The 20431-nt window shown below is 56.1% G+C and overlaps 1 protein-coding gene and 1 long non-coding RNA gene across 3 annotated transcripts; one reads left to right on the top strand and one right to left on the bottom strand.

The window, feature by feature from the left end:
• Positions 1–187: 187 nt before the first annotated feature.
• Positions 188–2858, bottom strand: ATF5 (activating transcription factor 5). 2 transcript variants are annotated; one of them, XM_073321794.1, is made up of 3 exons: positions 2630–2858; positions 1824–2120; positions 188–1420 (listed from the first exon to the last, which is right to left on the bottom strand). In XM_073321794.1, exons 2-3 carry the CDS (start codon positions 1987–1989, stop codon positions 705–707), a joined length of 882 nt encoding a protein of 293 aa, XP_073177895.1. In that variant the 5' UTR covers positions 1990–2120; positions 2630–2858; the 3' UTR covers positions 188–704. The 2 variants fall into 2 exon arrangements, with proteins under 2 accessions (XP_073177895.1, XP_073177896.1); XM_073321795.1 differs by having other exon boundaries at positions 1824–2069.
• An 899-nt stretch (positions 2859–3757) lies between these two features.
• LOC140902103 (uncharacterized) lies at positions 3758–11063 on the top strand. Its single transcript, XR_012156005.1, has 4 exons — positions 3758–3950; positions 4584–4656; positions 8565–8767; positions 9304–11063. It is a non-coding gene; the product is annotated as an uncharacterized lncRNA (long non-coding RNA).
• Positions 11064–20431: the final 9368 nt, after the last annotated feature.

Below are 20431 nucleotides of genomic sequence, written 5' to 3'. Positions count from 1 at the left end.
CTTCTTAGCACCCAGCCTTTGTGTGCAGGGAAAGCCAGGTGTGGACACTGTCAGCCCTGTGATGCAATGGGGAGCTCTGCTTCTAGCAGAGATGGCAGAAGTGGGGTGGGGAAGTCTGCTCCCTTGAGGCTGAGTGCAGGGGGAGCCCCAGCCCCCAGGGAAGAAGGGGTACACTCACACACACTGCTCAGCCTGAAGGCAGGAACAGCCTTTAATGGCTTTTATGCTCTATAAAAGCTACAAAAAAGTCTATACAAATGTTTTTGTACATAACTCTGCCTGTCTCATGCACTCTCACTGTACCCCTCCAGCACCCTCCCACACCTTTCTTACACATCCCTTCTCTGCCACAGCAGCACCCTGCTCCTGCCATTGTTCGGCTCCAGCCCCACTCCCCCAACATCCCTCTCTCGAGGCAGGGCAGGCTGGCACAGGCAATGCTGGTGCTTGGAGAGCTGACATGCCTGGCAGCCTGGTTCCCCCTCCCAGGTCAGTGTCACCCAGACTTCCCCACATGTCTAGACACTGCTTCCCTAACCCAGACAGAGCATTGTCTAGCTCACTATCCCCTGAACCCCCCTCTACTGCATTAGGGCTTATTGTGCGCCAGGCCTGAAGCTCTGCAGCTGCCAGAGCCCCACCCCCACTGACTTGCGTGTCATGCTCTAGACCTGGGGTGGAGTTTGGGCTAGCTGGCCCTTGCCCTAGCTGGCACGGAGCCTCTGGCTCCGAGCCTTGTAGACCTCAATGAGCAGGTCCTTGACATACTGGATCTCTCGCTCAATGGAGTCTGCCTTCTCCTTGAGCTCACGGTTCCTGGCCTCCAGGCCCTGGCACTCATCATCCAGTGCCTCGTACTCAGCCCGCTTCCGCTGGCGGTACCGCAGTGCTGCTGTCTTGTTCTGGTCCCGCTTCTTTTGCTTACGGTCCCCCTTTTGCTGGGGCAGGGCTGGCCCACAGGGGGCTGCTGGCTGCTCCAAGGGGCTTGGCCTGCTGCGCTTGGCTGCTGGGCTACTGGCACACTCCTCCTGCAGGCCCTGGCCAGGGCACTCCCCAGGCACCCCTGCCCCATACAGGCTGAGGAGCTCCAGGCATCCCGAATCCAGGGTCTGCAGTGGCATGGGGTTATCAGAGCTGAAGGGTGGGAAGGACCCTGCTGGCCCGCTCCCATCCCCGAAGGGGAAGTGGAAGGCAGGCTGGTGCGAAGGTGGTGTGCTTGGGGCTACCTGGTCCAGGCCCAGTCCGGGGGACAGTGACTCCTCCAGGAAGTAGTCCTCCATCTGCTCCAGCTCTTTCTTCAGGAGGGAGGCCATGGCCTCCAGGTCGGGCAGCGGGGGTGAGGGCAGCGATGGGTCCCCTGACTCCATCAGGAGAGAGGAGAAGTCCACCCTCTCCGTCATCCAGTCTGAGAAGCCATCGCCTGTGTGGAGAGAGCAGGCTCAGAGGCTGCATTGGGGAGCCTTGTCAGGAAGCGAGCAGCACAGAGTATGCTGCTCCCATGAAGGGAACCGGCTGCAGCTGGCCTGGAGAAGGGAGGGCTAGGTAGGCAGGTACCAGGCCTAGCCAAACCCCCTAAGGCTTTACAGCTTGCCTTCTGCTGTCCTGGCCTCAGCCTAACCTAGGAGCCAGGTGCCCCATGGGCATTGAGACACCTGAGCAGACATCCTAACCCCTCAACAACACCATCTCCATCAATGGGGAAGGGCTGGGATCTCCCAGCCTGGCAATGTCCTAATGAGGCAAACTCACTGGAGGCAGCACAACCAGTATCCCCCATCTTCTCCCCCTCACCCCTGTACTTCCCACTCCTGCCAGTACTGTACCTGCCAGCATCATTGCCTCTGTGCCATGGGCATAGCGCCCATCCGTGGCCCCTGGCATGGGCTCATAGTGGCCAGGGATCTTGAGGAACTCAGCCCTCCAGGAGAGGGCACTAGCTGGGAGCAGAGTCTTCTCCAGGTCCAGGGTCAGCGCTGCCAGCATTGACATGGTGGGGCAGGTGCGGGTTCACGCAGGCCACAGCACAATAGGGCAAGGGGCCAGAGCGTGGAGGGCGGGGGCCGCGATTCCTGCTGGCAAGAATGGTGGCAGGTAAGGAGATGGGGGCAGAGCAGGAAGACCTGTTGGGGGGACAAGAGAGGGTGAGCAAGGCCCCTGGCATAGGGGAGGGCACCCCTACACCCATGGCAGGGCTCAGTCCCCGCCCTTCTGCACAGCAGCACCCCATAACAGCGAAAGGACAACCCTGTCCAGCTTCCCTCCACTCATCAAACCACATCGCCCTGCCCGGGCTGGGGGCTCAGCTCCCGTCCCTTCGCGCAGGCTCAAGCCCCCGGCAGGGCTAGGAGACGGCGGGCCAGCCCGCCCCGTCCGCTCTACCCGTGTGGGGAGGAGCGAGTCCACGGGGAGACACCTCCAGGGTGCAGCGTGATCCCGGCAGCGCCCCCGCCTTGGGAGCCAGCCAGCCCCGACCCCCGGAGTCACCCCGGGTGCATTGCCCGTGCAACAGTGCGCGCCCACCGCGGGGCTGTAGGCGGGCACCCGGCTCCCCCCCCGGGGTCCCCGCGCGATGGGCCCTGCTGTCCCCGCCTAGGGAGCCCCCCATTCCCAGCCGGGGCGCCGCACTCACTCCATGGCGGCGGCGGCGGGGCGGCGCGGCGCGGCGCTCGCTGGTCCGGGGTCGGGCAGCGCTAGAGAGCCATGGCGCGCGGCGCTCGGGTCCCGGGTCTGCGTGTGCGGAGAGAGGCGGAGTGAGGGGGCGGTGAGGAGGGGCCGCTATCTATAGCGCCTACCCCCCCCCCGGGCCGCATTACAGCCCGTGTTCCTCCGCCCCGCCAGCGGGGCCGTGCGTCCACCAGTCCCCACCCGCCAACCCGGCCCGCCCCCCCGCTGTGCCTCAGGGCTGCGCGGCTCCGGCTCCCCGTCCCCTGCTGCGGCGCCCCCGAGGCAGGAGCCAGGGGCCTATTTTGCGGGAGGGGCGCAGGACCCGGGGGGGCCCGATTGCAGCAGGGTTGCATCAGCTGTGGGCAGAGCTCGCCGATGATTGGCTGCAGTGCGCCGGGAGCGGGGTAGTGATTGGCTGCAGGGAAAGCTGGGCAGCCCCCTCCTTCTCCCAACTTAAGTAGTAGGTGTTGTCAGACGTCACCTGGGACAAAGTGTCTGTCTGGTTCCCCAACACCCCTTCCCCCAGTGGCCAGCTCTTAGCATCCCCAGCTCCCCCGAGCACCCCCCAAACCTCATCTCCCTGAGCATCCAATTTGCTGCAGCTTCTCCCCCACCAGCACCTCTCCGGGGCGCCCTGTGCTCCCCATACAGCCGCCATAGCATCCAGCTCCCACACCCCCAGAACCACTCCCCACTCACCCCCAACCCCCATGATGAGCACACTGTACCCCCCAAACTCCAGCACCCACGGTCTGCCCTCTCTGACTCAGGAGGGTTCTGAGCTGAGGCCAGTGTCAGCTCTGTGCTGCCATGGCCCCAATCCCAGTGGGGAGCAGGGCCTGCCAGCCAGTCTTGGGCAACCCTGCCCTGCAGCACTGCCAGGAGCTACCCTGCTCTGTGCTCCTGGCCAGTCGGGTGCGGGGCTGGGGGAGACACGATGAGGCGCATCCAGCACTGGAGCCCCTATACGGGCCATAGGCTGGGTGTGTGGCTGGGGGCCTCCCTCAGGTCCTGGGCTGCTGAGATGGGCACACGGCACTCAGCAGCCTGTGACCTGAACCAGGGCATTGTGTCTCCAGGCAAATACCAGGCTCAGGGGATAGGGCTGGGGCTTGCCTGCACGTCCCATCCCACCCTGGGCTGATTCTGGTCTGTGGACTCTCATGTGTCCAGGGGAACAAAAGTCCAGCTGAGCCTGCTGTGTGATTAGTGCCAGGAGACAGGGGCATGGATTAGTGCGAAACATTCTCCTCAGCCCACCCCAGCAGCGTGGGAGAGCGCAATGGGTAAGCAATGAGGCATGGGATCAGGGCATCAACAAGTGTGTCGGAAACTAGACCTAATTGGTGGGCAAAATACCTGCCCTGCCTTGGGGGTCCACAGGAAAAGACTTTGGGGGGATCAAAATGGTGAAGTGTGGTCTGCAAGGAGGGAGTTTCCCCATCCAGGCTGCCCCCCACCCATCTCCTGGGACCCCAGGATCCAACACGGCACATTGGCACATGGCACATCCAACATTGCATCTTCATCATCCTGACATGTCCTGACTGTGCCCCCACTAACATCTCCGCTGGCTTGCCGCCGGCAAAATCCTTACCGGCACTCAGGAGGTGAAAGTTGGGTGCCTGCTGACACCCTCTGTCCATCCTGTGTCACTTTTCTTCCCCGCTCCCTTCCTGCTTAATGAGCATCTCCGTCCTTTCCAAGCTGGGTGCTGAGCGCCCTGCCTGAGGGGCAGTTCCAGCAAGGGTCTACCCCACCTGGCGCTGGTACAAGTTTGCCAGTTCTCCAAGTGGCTGATCCACCTGGGCCAGGCTGGGTCCCTGGGGCAGGAAGGCTGCACATGAGAGCCAGCCCTGGAGACAGTCTCTGCATTGGCTTTTCTCCCCACTGTGTGTTTGTCTTGTTTTATCTTCTAGGAAGCGGGATCGCACATTAACAGCAGCGACGCCCCCAGCCCAGCTCACTGCGTCTCTTCTCCCCGAAAGGGCGGTTAGTTCCATCTTTGGTATAACCCTTGCGGGTGGGGGTCCCTAGGAAAACTCTCTCCTGCTAATGGGAGGGGAAACAGGGGCTGTGGGCACCCTGACAGCCCGACAGGTGCTGTGCTTCCCTTCCCTTCTGCGCTGTATCCTCAGGAACAGGTTAAGCAGGTTGTCAGTGCCCGTTTTTGCCGGAGGACCAGGCAGGCCAAGGTCTCTGTGCTCTCACCCCATTTATTCCAATGAAACTAACCCCCTCCACCTCATGCTCCCCCCCACCAGCCCCCGAAGACCCATGCAGGGAATGGGGGGAGGTCGTGGAGGAGCAGAGCAGCCCGGGCCATGCTGCCACCTGCCCAGTCTGGCTTCGACCGGCTTCCCTGGCCCCAGGCTGGCACCACGGCCTTTGTCCCCTGGCTCTTTCTACCATGGATCAATAGCCCAGAGGTCGCTGTGTGGCACCAGCACAGGAGGGAGCAGGGACAGCCATCCCTCCCCCGACTTTCCCCCCCAGGCTCCTACCTAACCTCCTGCCCTGCATCCTGCCCCCGCCTGACTAAGCCTGGTGGTGCCCAGCCCAGAGCGCGGTGCCCACTGGAGTGGGGGGCAGCCCTGCCAGTGATGGGGGCGGGGGGCAGCTGTTACTGCGGGTGTTGGGGAAGTTAGGCAGTGCAGGGTTGGGCTAGGGGGGTTGACACTGCCCCCCCATGAGCTGCAGGGTCAGGCTGTGCCTCTTAGGCCGTGGAGCAGGTATGTGGAGGTCTCTTTGCCCCTGTGTCCAGGGCCACCTCTGGGTTTGGTGACCCCCTCTTCCCTTGCCGGGCCCGGCCTGGTCCCTGTGGGAGGAGACAGGCTGGTATCCCTTAGGGATGGGGTGAGGGGGCTGAACTGGAGCTGCAGGGCCAGCCCTACCCCACAGCCGGCCCTACTTCCCTCACACCAGGACATGCGGGAGACGGGTGGGTGCTCACTGGCCCTGATGTGGAGCCCAGCCAGACTAGACATGGCCCTTGGGGAGCCCTGCCAACCCCAGGCCACTGTCCTGGGGAACATCCAGGAGGGGGAGCATCTGCTGACATGGCTGGGGTCTGGGCACCGGGAGAGATGTCCCTGCCTGGCTAAGGCCTGCTTAGGGCTGGGGCAGAGCCAGGGTGGAGCTGGGACAGGGCCAGGTCACTGCTGGGGGCCAGGGCAGAGCCAAGTCATTGCTGGGGGCCAGGGCAGGGCTGGGGTCACAGATCCGCAGGATCGGTGCTACGCCCCCAACTTTGGAAAAGTCTCTCGGAGAAACCCTTTAGTGTGCCAGACCCCCAAGGGGTCTCGCTCTTCTCCAGGGCAGGCCACGGGTCCTCACCATCTCCTAGACTGAACCTCTGGGTTCCAGCCTCCTGCTCTACCCCAGTGCGTCCAACAGCGACAGCCTTCACCACCCTGCAGGGATCCATGCACCTCAGCCAGGATTGACAATGACACCCAGTGGCGTTTTCAAAGCAGTCGGGTTTGTTGGCACACAGCACAGGGCATCCTTGGGCAGCGCAGAGAGAGGAAGGGTCAAGCAGAGCCCATTCTGGTCAGCCTCGAGCCCAGGCGAGCTGGGATAAATGCCATTTTCAGGCTCAGTCTCTTCCTTTGTCAGTTCCCAGGAGAGGGCAGGAGAAGCTTCTTCCAGAGCCCATACTTATCCCTGCTGGTCACCTCCTCGTCTCCTGCTGGGGTCTGTGTCCCGCTCCCTGCTGAGAGCATTGAGCCTGGAGTCACTGGAGCTGGCATTATCTCTCTGGCCCTGGGCTCATCTGGGTCAGTTTCAGCCGTTCCTTAAGGACTCTTGGTTCCACCCAGACAGGGAGGTGACTGACACACATGGACACGCAGCCCCTCTCCCCACCCCCTGACACTGTACTGTCTGGGGGTACACTGGCTAGCCATGCAAAGTACAGGGGAAACTGAGGCACACACTGGACTCATAAAAATACTACAGAAAATTCCCACTTCATCACAGCTGGGTCATTGCTAGATGTGGGGCTGGGGCAAGGGCAGGGATGACTGCCAGCCATAGAGCAGAGCTCAGGAGGGTAACTGTGGAGGGGTGAGTTCCTGCCCTCCCAGACACAACCCTGGCCAGCCAGGCACTGCCAATCCCCTACCTGCAAGGCTGCGCCAGTCTGGCTGGCAGGAGAGACTAATGGTTCAACCAGGCCCCAGGGGAGAATATGGCCCTGGCTCTAGACCCCTCCAGGCCCCCCCCCCCACATACACACTCTGGTCCCTGCTGAGCAAGACACCTGTCCCTAGGGTGTATTGTGTTGCCAAATAGCAGCACTGTATCCACAGCAACCTGCTGGTATCCAAGTGTGAGCTCTGGGTGGGGCAGGTTGCCATGGAGACCTCCATAGGGGGGTTGAGAGCTAACAGGAGCCTGCTCCCCACCCTTCCCTCCCAGGTGCCATAGGGCCAGCACATCAGGGGCCTGGAGACATCACAAAGAGGAACCCAGTGACTGCCCCAGCATGCACCAGGCTCACAGCATCCTCACCCCCACATGGGGGTGGGGGTGGGCTAGTGGGTTAGAGCTGGGGATCTGGGAGCCAGGATGACTGGGTTCTATTCCCAGCCCTGGGAAGGAGTGGGGTCTAGTAGTTAGAGCTGGGAGGGGCTGAGAGCCGGACACCTGGGTTCTCTCCCTGGCTGTGGCACTCTAGCTGAGCTGCTGTCCAGTTAGACTGTGAATCTGGTGGGCAGGGGCTGTCTCTTGTGTATCCGTCCTGCCTGGCCCAGCAGCAGCACAGATGAGACCTTCTTCATGGGAATGAAGCCCCCTGTCTTTCCCCCTCCCTCCTTAGCTCTAGGGGGATACCTGCCCCTCCACCCCCTTCAGTGGGGGGCCATCCCCACACCCCCAGTATGGGCATAGTGGAGGGATAAATCGAGCGATGGCTCGATCCCAGCTGGCCATAACAGGACCCACCCGCTTGCCCCCGGCCTGGCCTGCGGCAGGGCGGTATCTGGGAGTGGCTCGAAGCACCCGCTCCTGGATCCCTGCAGTGGGGTGAAGATGCCAGCTGGCGTCACGCTGGCTCAGGACGGAGCTGGGTACTGCAGCCCCATGGCGCCGAGAGAGCCCCACAGCCTCCCCTGCTGGTCGAGCATTCGGGGCATGTGCTGGTGCTGGGGGGCAGACGCACACTCCCCATCCCCCTGCCCTTCCTCCTGCCAGGCACCAGGTGGGTGAGGGGTGTTGGTCACATGCAAGCACAGGCGATGGGTCGGGGGTGGGGTATTTATGGCCCTTCCCCCAGAGGCCCGTCTCACTTGTTACATCCGGCGGGGCTCACTGCAGGCCCTGCCTGTGCGGAGGGAGGTTACGTGTTGGCCAGCCATTCCCATCGCTCCCGGGACTCTGGCCCCATTGCTTCACAGTCCCCCGGGGTTAAACTCGGGCCAGCAGCAATGGAGCTGCCCTGCCCCCACCGATGCCCACCCCTCTGCTGAGCTGTGCCATGTCCCATTGGTACCGTAGCCGTAGCAACCGCCACAGTCTCCACAGCAGCCCCCACCTGGTTTCCATGGAGGCAGCATTGCCTGGGAGGGTTTAGGGACAAAAGACAAGTTGGCAGGGGAGCCTGGGGAGGGAGCAGCAGAGCCCAGCTCTGCACCCCCAACAGCCCAGCCTGCCAAATGAGATCGCCCCGGCAGGGACCCCAGACCACCGCCCGGCTCCACCGCGATCGCCCCCTCATCTGCCGGGCAAGAGTGGTGCTGGGTGCCACCTCTGCAGTGTCATGGTCTGGGCCTGGGGGAGCCATTTGTGATGGTTAGGGGCCCTGTCACCATCTGCCACCCCTGTGAAATCTCTCTTTTAATTCTGGACACAAATAAAAGCAGATTTCTCCCACTTAGAACATTTATTACTGTAACAAGGTGACGCTGTCCGGGATCCATGGGGCTGGGCTATGGCCCGTAACCAACCAGCCCCTTGGGGATGACCCCTGGAGTGTGCCAGACCATGCCATGGGACAGGCCTGCTCCCTCCAGGACTCCCAGACTGGGCCTTCGGGTGTTCTCCCTCTGTGTGCAGCCCAACGAGATATCTGCAGATATCCTGAGCCCCTCCATGGCGTAAGGTAACTACTGATCAGTGCCCGCAGCACAGAATCTGACCGTCCTTGGGTTAGCTGAGGTGAGGGTTCCTGGTGGTGGAAGCCAGGGCGTTGCCATGTCCTGCTCCCTGAGCTCCACACTCCCCCCCCATCCCAACAGAGCCGCTGCATGTGCACCTGTGATTCCTGCTCTTATCAGGGGCTCCTGTCCCCTCCAGGCCCCAGCCTCTGCTGCCAGCCACACAGCGTTCACATGGTCAGAGTCAGTCCTTGGCTCAGCAGGGCTCCCGCTGCCTCTCTGGATCCTCCCTTGGTACATGCTGATCCCAGCCAGCTCCTGCTGGCTCATCGCTGCTGCTGCGGCCAGTCCTGCCCTCACCCCGTCACACCAGCCCCCTGCCCCAGGAGAAGCATGGCTTTGGCACAAGGCGGGAATCCTTTGTCTCTCTGGGTCCCACGCCCCCCCCACCAATGGAAAAGCACCAGGTTTAAGATGTATTTCAGTACCAGGTGACATGGTCACAGGTCACTGTAAGACCCCAAGCCTTCATTCCTTCCAGCCTGACTCACAGGAAGGCCTGCCTGCAAACAGAGCGATCCACAGTCGATTGTCCTGGCTGATGGGAGCCATCAAGGTTCCAAACCACCACTCCCAGCCCTTCTGCACAATCCCCAACCTGGCCTGTTGGTCACCAGTATCATAGCAGATTCCCGCTTCCCTCACGGGGTAACGAGGGCAACATTCTGGGCACATTTCAAAAACCAGCATCCAGTTCTCATCCTGAAACCAGATTTAACCCTTCGTTATTCTTCACCCGTCCAACCAGCGCCTACCGAGGGGCTCAGGAACGTCTGCTGAAGCCACTGCCCTCACCTGCTGTCGTCCTCGGCTATAACCCGACAATTAGTGGGTTAATTAGCACCAGCGCCAGTTCTCACCCGCGGGGCAGGCCCCTGCCTACAGCTGCTTCTTCAGGGAGCGGGTTGGTTTGTTTCTTTGGATCCACAAAGGGACTTAGGTGCTGTGATGTTCTGTATCACCCCCCTGCCCCAACTTTTGGGCATTGAGAACGTTAGCAGACCAACGATGGGATCCAGGGAGCCTGCACTGGGGGGCCCCGGGTCCCGGCACAACGGATGGGGTGAGACAGACACTCGCGGATGGGACCCCAAAAGCCAGCACACCAGGTAGGGAACTGCCTATGCCAGCCAATGGACAATGCTGAGCCAAGGGGATGTGTGCGAAGCCCTGCCCCACGCATGGAGTTAGACACCTAAGAAGGCACCCAGCTCTGCTTGTGGCCCATGAGCGGGAACCCCTCTCTGGAGCCAGGTAGCTGAGATGGGGGTGTCTTGTGTGAATGAGTGGGGCGCCTGCCTCGTTCCACACAAGAGGGGCTGAGACAGAGGCCCCCCTTCTTTACCCCAGAGCACTCAGCTGGGCTGTGGGAGACCCCAGTTCAACTCCCCTCCCCCACCTGCAGGGCAGCCCATATCCGAGCAGAGGTCTCCCACGCCTCAAGACAAAGCCCTGTCTGCTGGGTGAGGGCATATTCAGGGGCCTCCTTCACTCCTGCCCATTGAAGCTGCTCCATTTTGGATTACGAAGGAATGAGTCTGTGGGCCGTACCAGCCCATTCCTACACGCCACCCCACTGTCATGGGGAAGGCGCCTGTACATACAGCTCAGAGCACTTCCGTGGGTCAGACCTGTCTTACAGGGATCAGGCCCAAACCAACGCGGGTGGGGAGCGCGGCTCTTTGAAGCTTGGGCTCATTAAAACAGATCTTTGATTGACGATGGCCAATGAGAGACTGACATTGCTTGCTAATTTATTGTTTGAACATGCCATTGGCCAGTCTTTGGCTCTCTCTGACGCTGTGATTCACTTCACAAGGGCAAAGGCGAGAAGAGACCTTGTGAACTGAAGGATGAGGGTTAACATTCTAACACTGTCACCGACTGGAACATTGTGTAATACGGGTCCACCCAGTGTTGGTGCACAGTTCAATTCATAATGTTAGCACATTTCAGTTGTTCTTAAAATTAAAGGTTTCAGAGTAACAGCCGTGTTAGTCTGTATTCGCAAAAAGAAAAGGAGGACTTGTGGCACCTTAGAGACTAACCAATTTATTTGAGCATAAGCTTTCGTGAGCTACAGCTCACTTCATTGAATGCATACTGTGGAAAGTGTAGAAGATCTTTTTATACACACAAAGCATGAAAAAATACCTCCTCCCACCCCACTCTCCTGCTGATAATAGCTTATCTAAAGTGACCACTCTCCTTACAATGTGTGTGATAATCAAGGTGGGCCATTTCCAGCACAAATCCAGGGTTTAACAAGAACGTCTGCGGGGGGGGGGGGGGGGGGTAGGAAAAAACAAGGGGAAATAGGTTACCTTGCATAATGACTTAGCAGTCCCAGTCACGGCTGCTGGGTTACCGGACCTGGCTGGCCGGTGGATGCGTCCCCGCCCTGCCGCTGCTCCTGTTCGCTGCCAAAGGGAGCTGTGGTGGCAGCAGCGTGCGAGAGCCGAGACCCCCTGGCCTGCTGCTACCTTCCCGAGGCTTTTTTCCAGGGGCCGCCAGCAGCAGTGCACCTGCACTGCCCGGAGTCCAGAGGACAGGCGCGGACAGACGCCCCACCAGGGGAACGCGCATGCCTCCTCTACAGTGTGCCCCCAGCCGGCCCTTCGCCTGCTTGCCATGGTGCATGGGGGCGCTAGCCTGCAGCAGGGGTCCCGGGAGCCAGCAGGAGCCCGGCTTCCTGGCTGGGAGAGCACGCCTCTTAAATGGCTCCCTCCCTGCTCTCCCCCACAGCTTCTGCCCCCCTGCAGGGGGTGCTGGACAGTGCTGGGCTGCCCGGCCCTGGGGCCCCCTATAGTTGGGGGGGCCCCGTGCCAGGGCACTGTGTGCTTCATTGTAAATCCGCCTCTGACGGGTAGGATCTGATGAGAAACAGTCAAATGAAAAAAAAGCCCCATTCAATTACACCATGTACTGTAAAAGCTAAAAAGTGACAAGTTTTTAAAGTGCTTATATACCAATGCTGGAAGTCTAAATAATAAGATGGTGAACTAGAGTGTCTCATTAAATTAGGCTATTGATATAATAGGCATCACAGAAACTTGCTGGAATGAGGACAATCAATGGGGGACGGTAATACCATGGTATACAACATATTGGAAGGACAGAACAGGTCGTGCTGGTGGGGGAGTGCCATTATATGTGAAAGAAAGTGTAGAATCAAATGAAGTAAAAATCTTAAATGAACCAAACTGTACCATAGAATCTCTATGGATAGAAATTCCATGCCCTAATAATAAGGCTTTATTGCCTACCAGGATGGTGATAGTGACTGTGAAGATTAGGGAGATTAGAGAGGCTATTAAAATAAAAAACTCAATAATAATGGGGGATTTCAACTATCCCCATATTGACTGGGTCACCTCAGGACAGGATGCAGAGATAAAGTTTCTTGACACCTTAAATGGCTGCTTCTTGGAGCAGCTGGTCCTGGAACCCACCAGAGGAGAGGCAATTCTTCATTTAGTCCCAAGTGGAGCACAGGATCAGGTCCAAGGGGTGAATACAGCTGGACCGCTTGGTAATAGTGACCACAATATAATTGAATTTAACATCCCTGTGGCAGGGAAAACACCACAGCAGCCCAGCACAGTAGCATTTAATTTCAGAAATGGAGACTACACAGAAATGAGGAGGTTAGTGAAACTGAAATTAAAAGGTTCAGTGTCAAAAGTGAAATCCCTGCAAACTGCGTGGAAAATTTTTAAAGACACCATAATGGAGGCTCAACTTAAATGTATACCCCAAATTAAAAAACATAGTAAGAGACCCAAAAAAGAGCCACTGTGGTTAACCAACGAAGTAAAAGAAGCAGCGAGAGGCAAAAAGGCATCCTTTAAAAAGTGGAAGTTAAATCCTAGTGAGGAAAATAGAAAGGAGCATAAACTCTGGCAAATGAAGTGTAAAAATATAGTTAGGAAGGACAAAAAAGAATGTGAAGAACAGTTAACCAAAGATTCCAAAAGTAATAGCTATTTTTTTTAAAGTACGTCAGAAGCAGGAAGCTGCTAAACAACCAGTGAGGCCACTGGACGATCAAGATGCTAAAGGAGCACTCAAGGACGATAAGGCCATTGTGGAGAAATGAATTCTTTGCATTGGTCTTCATGGCTGAGGATGTGAGGGAGTAGGGTGACAAGATATCCTGATAAAATCGGGACTGTCCCAATTTTTAGTTCTTTGTCCTGTGTCCGTTGTGGTGTGTGGTTTTTTTGTTTTGTTTTTTTTTTGCTTCCCCCATGTCATCTGGTCACCCTATGAGGGAGATTCCCAAACCTGAGCCATTCTTTTTAGGTGACAAATCTGAGGAACTGTCCCAGATTGAGGCATCATTAGAGGAGGTTTTGGAACAAATTAATAAATTAAACAGTATTTAGTCACCAGGACCAGATGGTATTCACCCAAAACTTCTGAAGGACCTCAAATGTGAAATTGCAGGACTACTAACTGTCGTCTGTAGCCTATCATTTAAATCAGCTTCTGTACCAGATGACTGGAGGATAGCTAATGTGATGCCAATTTATAAAAAGGTCCAGAGGTGATCCCGGCAATTACAGGCCGGTAAGCCTGACTTCAGTACTGGGCAAACTGGTTGAAAGTATTGTAAAGAATCTTGTTGGGGAAGAGTCAACATGGTTTTTGTAAAGGGAAATCATGCCTCACCAATCTCCTAGAATTCTTTGAGGGGATCAACAAGCATGTGGACAAGGGGGATCCAGTGGATGTAGTGTACTTTAGATTTTCAGAAAGCCTTGACAAGGTCTCTCACCAAAAGCTCTTAACAGTAGTGGATTTGCCAGGGCGCCAGGCCCATGCTCCAAAGGGGCCCCGGCCAGGCGCTCTTCTCCACCCCCTGCTCTCTCCTGCATGGCAGGCTCTGCTGGCAACCAAGCTCCCCCGTCCCCGGCCTCTTCCCCCAGCTTGCTACTTCCATCCCTCTCCCTGCTGCCGATCAGCTGTTTGCCAGAGCCAGGGAGCAGGAGGAAGCGGAAAAGAGGCCTTGGGGAAGGGGGTGGAATCGGGGCATACCCCCTCCAGCCCCCTGCCATGAGTCACTGAGGGCAGGGGGCTGGGACCACCCCCATGACCCCAGACCCCCCCAGACCCCTGCCCTGACTCCTGCATCCCCCACACACATACCCAGCCTCTGCCATGCCCTGACTCCTGCACCCTCACACATCACTACCCCCACCCTGAGCACCAAACGGGAGCTTCTGCACCCTCCCCCCCACATTCCCACCTGCACCCCTCACAGCGAATGGGAGCTGCCCCAGGTAAGCGCTCCACACCCCAATCCTGAGCCCCCTCCCTCATTCTAGCTCCTGTTCAGACCCTGCACCCCAACCCCCAGCCTGCTCCTGCACCCTAACTCCCTCCCAGACCTTGCACCCCCAACCCTGTGCTCAGAGCACCCCCACCCTCAGCTTGGTGCAGAGCGAGACGAAGAGAATGGGCTAGAGCCAGGGCAAAGGTAGGTACCCCCTCTATGTGGGCAGGGGTGGGGGGGACCCTGTTTATTCCCTCCCCAGTCCTGCTGCGCTTGCAGTTTACCCCCAGTCCCTCTCTTGCTCCAAGAACCAACCCTAGCACTCACCCCTCTGTGCTTTTGCCCTCAGCCCCTGCCTTGCTCCAGTCAACAGGGACTAATCCTCCCCCCCCACCCCACCCCCATTCCCCGCTGTGCTATTGTTGCCCCCGGCCCCTGCCTCGCTCCAGCTGGGGACCAATCCTCCCCCCCCACCATGCCCAACTGTCAGGGTGGATAAAACTCAATGACTTTTTTAAAAAATTCAAATCCGTTTTTTTTTTATTTAAATTGGATTTTTGAGGAAAAAATACCTAAAGATAGTTTTAATTAAGGTACATTATACCTCATCATGGAATAGGGATTATAAATTTTATTTCTATAGTATGAGACAATATATTCGTGTAATGTTTTAAGAAAAGTTTTGTAAATGAGTTCCAATAGTTGATGGATTAGGGACCCAATCTTATGGGGTTCCACAGGCTTCTCTATAGATTATTTAGGTTAATTTTTCTATCTACCCAATGGGACTCAGTGCTCAGTCTAGAAGATCCCATCAGAGATGCTTAGTTTTGCCGTTCTCAAACGGTGGATTTGTGTCTCCAGAGGTAACATGCTTGTTAACAGCAAAAATGTTTTAAATAAACAATACACAGAAGTGAGAAATAACAGACCTCAACTCTATTGTCCCACTGCAAATTTGTGTACACAGGGTCAACCCCTTACCTCTCTTTAAAAGTGAAAAGTTTTAAAAAGTTCAATGAATATAAGATTGTTGGGGGCAGACTAGATCTGGACAAGGAAAAGAAGTCTGGAGATAAATGTGTGAAGTGAGGGACATATGCTTTTTTGTTAAACTATTATGTTTGCTGTTAAAGAAAAATATCCAGAATACTTAACATTGTTGTTTTAAATAAAACAATTTAAATATCTGTCTGGTGATGTTCTCCTCCTAATACAGCCTGGCAAGAAAATCCTCCAACTATTAATGATTAACCTGTTGAATTGGAGATAGTTCACCTCCCAATAACTTCATAAATATCTGCTTCAGCTACCTTTGGTAAATGAAATAACCAAACACTCATTCATTTTGTGATATAGCTGTAAAACTAGTCTGAAAAATTTTCAAAATAAATCACTGTTTAAAAATGTATGGTATTTATCTTCTAAAAATGAAACCTACATGTATCTCCGAGTTGTGAAGAACGTGTATTAAGGTTATAACAACCATCAAGAATGCACTTTTATGTAGAAAACCATGATTAGATGGAGTCTTCCTGACTCGTGATTTAAATCAAATCCACCCTGCCCACTGTGCTCTTGCCCCGGCCTCTTCATTCCCCAGGGGGGCCCACAAATATGTTTGGCACCAGGTCCACAAAAAGTTAATCCAGCCCTGGCTCTTTAGCAAAGTTAGCTGTCATGGGATAAGAGAGAAGGTGCTCTCATGGATCGGTAACTGGTTAAAAGATAGGAGACAAAGGGTAAGAATAAATGGTCAATTTTCAGAATGGAGAGAGGTAAATAGTGGTGTCCCCCAGAGGTCTATACTGGCTCCAGTCCTATTCAACATATTCATAAATGATCTGGAAAAAGGGGTAAACAGTGAGGTGGCAAAATTTGCATATGATACAAAACTACTCAAGATAGTGAAGTCCCAGGCAGACTGTGAAGAGCTACGTAAAGGATCTCTCAAAACCGGGTGACTGGGCAACAAAATGGCAGATGAAATTCAATGTTGACAAGTGCAAAGTAATGTACATTGGAAAACATCATCCAAACTATACATATAAAATGATGGGGTATAAATTAGCTGTTACCACTCAAGAAAGAGATCTTGGAGTCATTGTGGATGGTTCTCTGCAAACAGCTCCTAAACGTGCAGCGGCAGCCAAAAAAGCAAACAGAATGTTGGGGATCATTAAGAAAGGGATAGATAATGATACAGAAAATATCATATTGCCTCTATATATATGTCCATGGTACGCCCACATCTTGAATACTGCGTGCAGATGTGGTCGCCCTATCTTAAGAAAGATATGCTGGAATTGGAAAAGGTTCAGAAAAGGGGCAACAAAAATTATTAGGGGTATGGAACGGTTGCCCTATGGGTAGAGAGTAATAAAACTGGGACTTTTCAGCTTGGAAAAGAGATGACTAAGGGGGGATATGCTAGAGGTCTATAAAATGACGGGTGTGGAGAAAGTAAATAAGGAAGTGTTATTTACTACTTCTCATAATGAAATTAATAGACAGAAGGGTTAAAGCAAACAAAAGGAAGTATTTCTTCATACAACGCACAGTCAACCTGTGGAACTCTTTGCCAGAGGATGTTGTGAAGGTCAAGACTATAACAGGGTTCAAAAAAGAACTAGATAAATTCATGGAGGATAGGTCCATCAATGGTTATTAGCCAGGATGGGCAGGGATGGTGTCCCTAGAAATGGGTAACAGGGGATGGATCACTTGATGATCACCTGTTCTGTTCATTCCCTAGGAGGCACCTGGCCACTCTCGGAAGACAGGATACTGGGCTAGACGGACCTTTGGTCTGACCCAGTGTGGGTGCTCTTATGACCCCTCACTCTCCTCCTTTCCCCTCTGGTGCCCCAGTAGCAGGATTCATTGTCTGCAGCTGGTGAAGTCCCTAAGTCCAGGAGTGCACTCGGGTAGGTCCATCTCCAGCCGTGGGGTGAGGGAGGCAGCCACGTGGGGCAGGGGGAGGCAGAATGTGGGTAGGCACGGAGCGGGCAGAGGAGGCCGAGAATACATCGTCTCCACCACCTATAGCCACAGTGCCACCTCTGCACCATCACCCCCCTCCGCCCGCGTGCCGGCCTCACCCCGCTGCTGGCTCTGCACCTTCTCTGGCGGCACTGTCACCTCTCGCCCCAGCACTGGTCTGGGCTCTCGCCTCTTAATGCAGCTCCAGCAATGACTGCTCAGGGGTGCTGGGCAGCTGCCAGACCCCATCCCTGCTGGAGCTCACTGAGCACTGTGCAGCACTGCAAGGAGGTTTAACAGCACGCAGGGCCCCTGGGCAGCGTCCTTGCCCCCAAGCCCTCACTCCTCCCCACCAGGAAGTCACCCCATCCTCCTCTGGCCAAAGTCCATTAGCCAGACAGAGGTTGTAGCTGGGGGACTCTTCACTGGGGGTGTGTCAAGTTCAGTCCTGTTGGCCTTTAGCCCCCCACAACATTTCACTGCTCTGACACTCTCCTCCTCCTTCTTCCCTGATCTGTCCGAGGCAGCACTGAACTCCACCTGCCTCCCGTCTTCTTCGATGCAATCCTGCCGTCACTTCCTCAGCTTTCCTCGGGTCTCCATCCTGCCAGCCTCTCCAGCCGGGCTATCATAACCAGCTCCCTTTCCCCCACCTGCGTGCATGTGCGGCCCAGCGACGTCGTGCCCCCATTGTCAGCCATCCTTTCGTTTCACAATCTGTCTCTTTGTGGAGCTCCTCTTCTGGCGTGAAGACAACTCTGCTCAAACCCCATTGGTGCCGACCCTGCCACCTTGGTACCACCCTTGCTGCTGCCCCCGGGGCTGTCAGTCTCAGGAGCATCCACTTGTCGTACACAGCACCCGAGATGTCAGCCTGCCCTCACCCAGCTCCCCACGCTGGACTGAGCTCACCCTCCAGCTCGCTGGCTTCCATGGCCCAGCTGGTCAGTCTGGTTTAACTCCCAGGACTGGCCCACGCAACTTCAGTCTTTGTCGTGCTCGTTTTTATCCCGTGCCAGCGCATGGGTCATACCACTGCTGTACCATTTCCTCTCGGGCTCGTTGCCGAGGCGTCTGCGCCCCGACACCCAAAGCTTATCAGAGGTTTAATCAAACGGCTCTCCCCGGGACAGCTCCTTCCTGACGCCGGATCACAGTTCTCCCTGGCATTGGGGACTGCCCTCATCTGACTCAGGACAGCCTCCGAAGGCTGCAGGCCTCATTGGGCAGGGTACTGTCCCTGCGCCCACCAGCTGACAGCCTGCACATCAAGCTGCATCTCGGGGGCTGAAATTTGACACACCAGGGTTTAGCCCCAAGTTCAGGTTTTCAAGCCAGCTTGGCTCAGCTGTTTCACGTGTGAATTAAGACATTTCCCCTTCTGTAACCCAGTGCCCCAGCGGGGTTGTCAGCAGCCAGAACTGACCCAAGGACCATAGGAGCAGTACGGCAGAGCCGCCACGCCCAGAGCTGAGAGCCCTATATGGGTTACCATTGTGGGGTAGCCATAAAGGTGGGGGGAGGGCTGCTTGGAGCCAGACTTGGTCCCACTCGCACACAAACATCTTGTCATGGACTCACAGGTCAGGCTCATGCTTGACCCTGTACGGTCCCTTCAGGGAATCCCCTTCAGTGTCACAGCCCTTCTCGGGGGTCCACTCTCTCTTGGGGGTTAAGCCCCTCCGCCTCCTGGAACTGCACCTCTCTGAGCCTTCAGCACGCCTGTCTCTTGCCATGGGCCCCCTCAGGGAGTCCACTCGCTCTGAACCCCCAGCGCCTCCACTCCCAGAGGGAATAATGCAACCCTGTTCTCTAGACGGGAGTGACTCTCAGCCAACGTAACACAGGAGGGTTTATTGAGCATCTGAACACAGCACAGGAAACTCTCCGGGCTCTCAGTCCTGGCCTCCCTCAGCACAGTACATCTAAATCTCTCCTGCATCCAGGGAGGCTCTGCCTGTTCTCTCTCTCAAGGCCAGAGACCCTGTGTGATGAATTGGGAATGTTCTTAATGTTTTCTCTGAATACTGTGTGGGTGCCTCAGTTTCCCCTATGGATTTCTTAAGTATCTAGGTGGTGGGATAAGGGGGTGTAATTGTTGCAGAGCAAAGGGCCAGGGTACATAAATGGCTGACACTCTGTCTCCTGGCAACTGATGGTCTGGGCCCTTCCCCCCTGCAAGGTGAGAGCTAAAGGGTTTGAGAACAAAGGAATCAGGTGACCTCCTGGCCTGGGAAAGGGACAAAGCCCAGACGAGGAGGGAGAGTCAGTTTGGAGCTGGCTGGGGAAATGGAGAAAGGCACAGCTGGGGCCCTGGCCTTCCTGCCCCTCAAGATGGACCTGATGGAGGAGTCCTGTCCTCTGTACCTACAAGCTCTGGTTTAAACCGTGTTCCTGTTGTCAAATAAACCTTCTGTTTTACTGGCTGGCTGAGAGTCACGTCTGACTGCGGAGTTGGGGTGCAGGGTCCTCTGGCTTCCCCAGGAGTCCCACCTGGGCGGACTCTCTGGGGAAAGTGCACAGTGAAGAAGTGGATGCTGAAAGCTCCGAGGTCAGACCCAGAAAGGGGGAAGCTTCTTTCCCGGGAGACTGTCTGCTCGCAGAGAGGAGGCTCTCCCCAGAGTCCTGACTGGCTTCCCAGGGAGTAGTTCCAGAGCATCGCCCAGTGATTCCGTGACACCCTGCGCTTTCCAGCTGGGCATCGGATATCACAGGCCCCAACAGCTCCTCCCCTGTTCTTTGTCTTCCGTCCCAGGTAGACAGGGCTCTGGGGCCCTCTCTCTTCAGTCCTTTGTACCCCTCTGTCTGGAACTGGTTGGTTGGGTCACTGGGGTCCTCTCTCCTCAGCCTTTTGTCTTCCCACTGGCCAAGCTGGGGCGGGCCTCTTAGTCTCCAGGTCACCAGTTGTTAGGGTTCCCCATCTCCAGGCCGTTGTCCAGGGGTTCTGGCTGCTAGGCGAGGTCACACCTGGTCCTCTGCAACAACAAACTCTCTCCCACCACCTTGTTAAATATGCAGCACACAGGGAAACTGAAGTGCGCACACGCTCTTGTAAAGCATGTAAAGCACTAAATTCATGTAAAGCACTAAAAAAATCCCCAACTTCATCACATCTCTCCCCACTTCGAGTCTCAAATGAGCGGGGTCACTCCAGCCGGTGACCTGGGGAAGTTCAGGCCCGGGACACAGCATCAGCTATAACATTTGTGCTCCTCTTAACATGGACCACCCCTGTACGATCATCCTGGCTGATCAGACTTCACCCCTGGAGTTTGGCATTAGCCCCTTTCATCCAGTGCAGCGATGTCAGGGCGAGTGGTCACTGTGTCGCTGCACTGGATGAAAGGGG

The sequence above is a fragment of the Lepidochelys kempii genome, chromosome 23, assembly GCF_965140265.1.
Source record: "Lepidochelys kempii isolate rLepKem1 chromosome 23, rLepKem1.hap2, whole genome shotgun sequence".
Taxonomy (NCBI): Eukaryota; Metazoa; Chordata; order Testudines; family Cheloniidae; genus Lepidochelys; species Lepidochelys kempii.
Note: the sequence above shows the minus strand (reverse complement) of the source record. Positions and strands in the feature narration are given on the sequence as shown.

What these genes read in the sequence shown, in the direction of transcription:
- ATF5 (XM_073321794.1), bottom strand. Translation starts at nt 1,989, where the DNA reads ATGTCAATGCTGGCAGCGCTGACCCTGGACCTGGAGAAGACTCTGCTC. An exon ending in AGAGGCAATGATGCTGGCAG is followed by an intron (nt 1,421 to 1,823) that starts GTACAGTACTGG and finishes CTCTCCACACAG; the next exon opens with GCGATGGCTTCTCAGACTGG.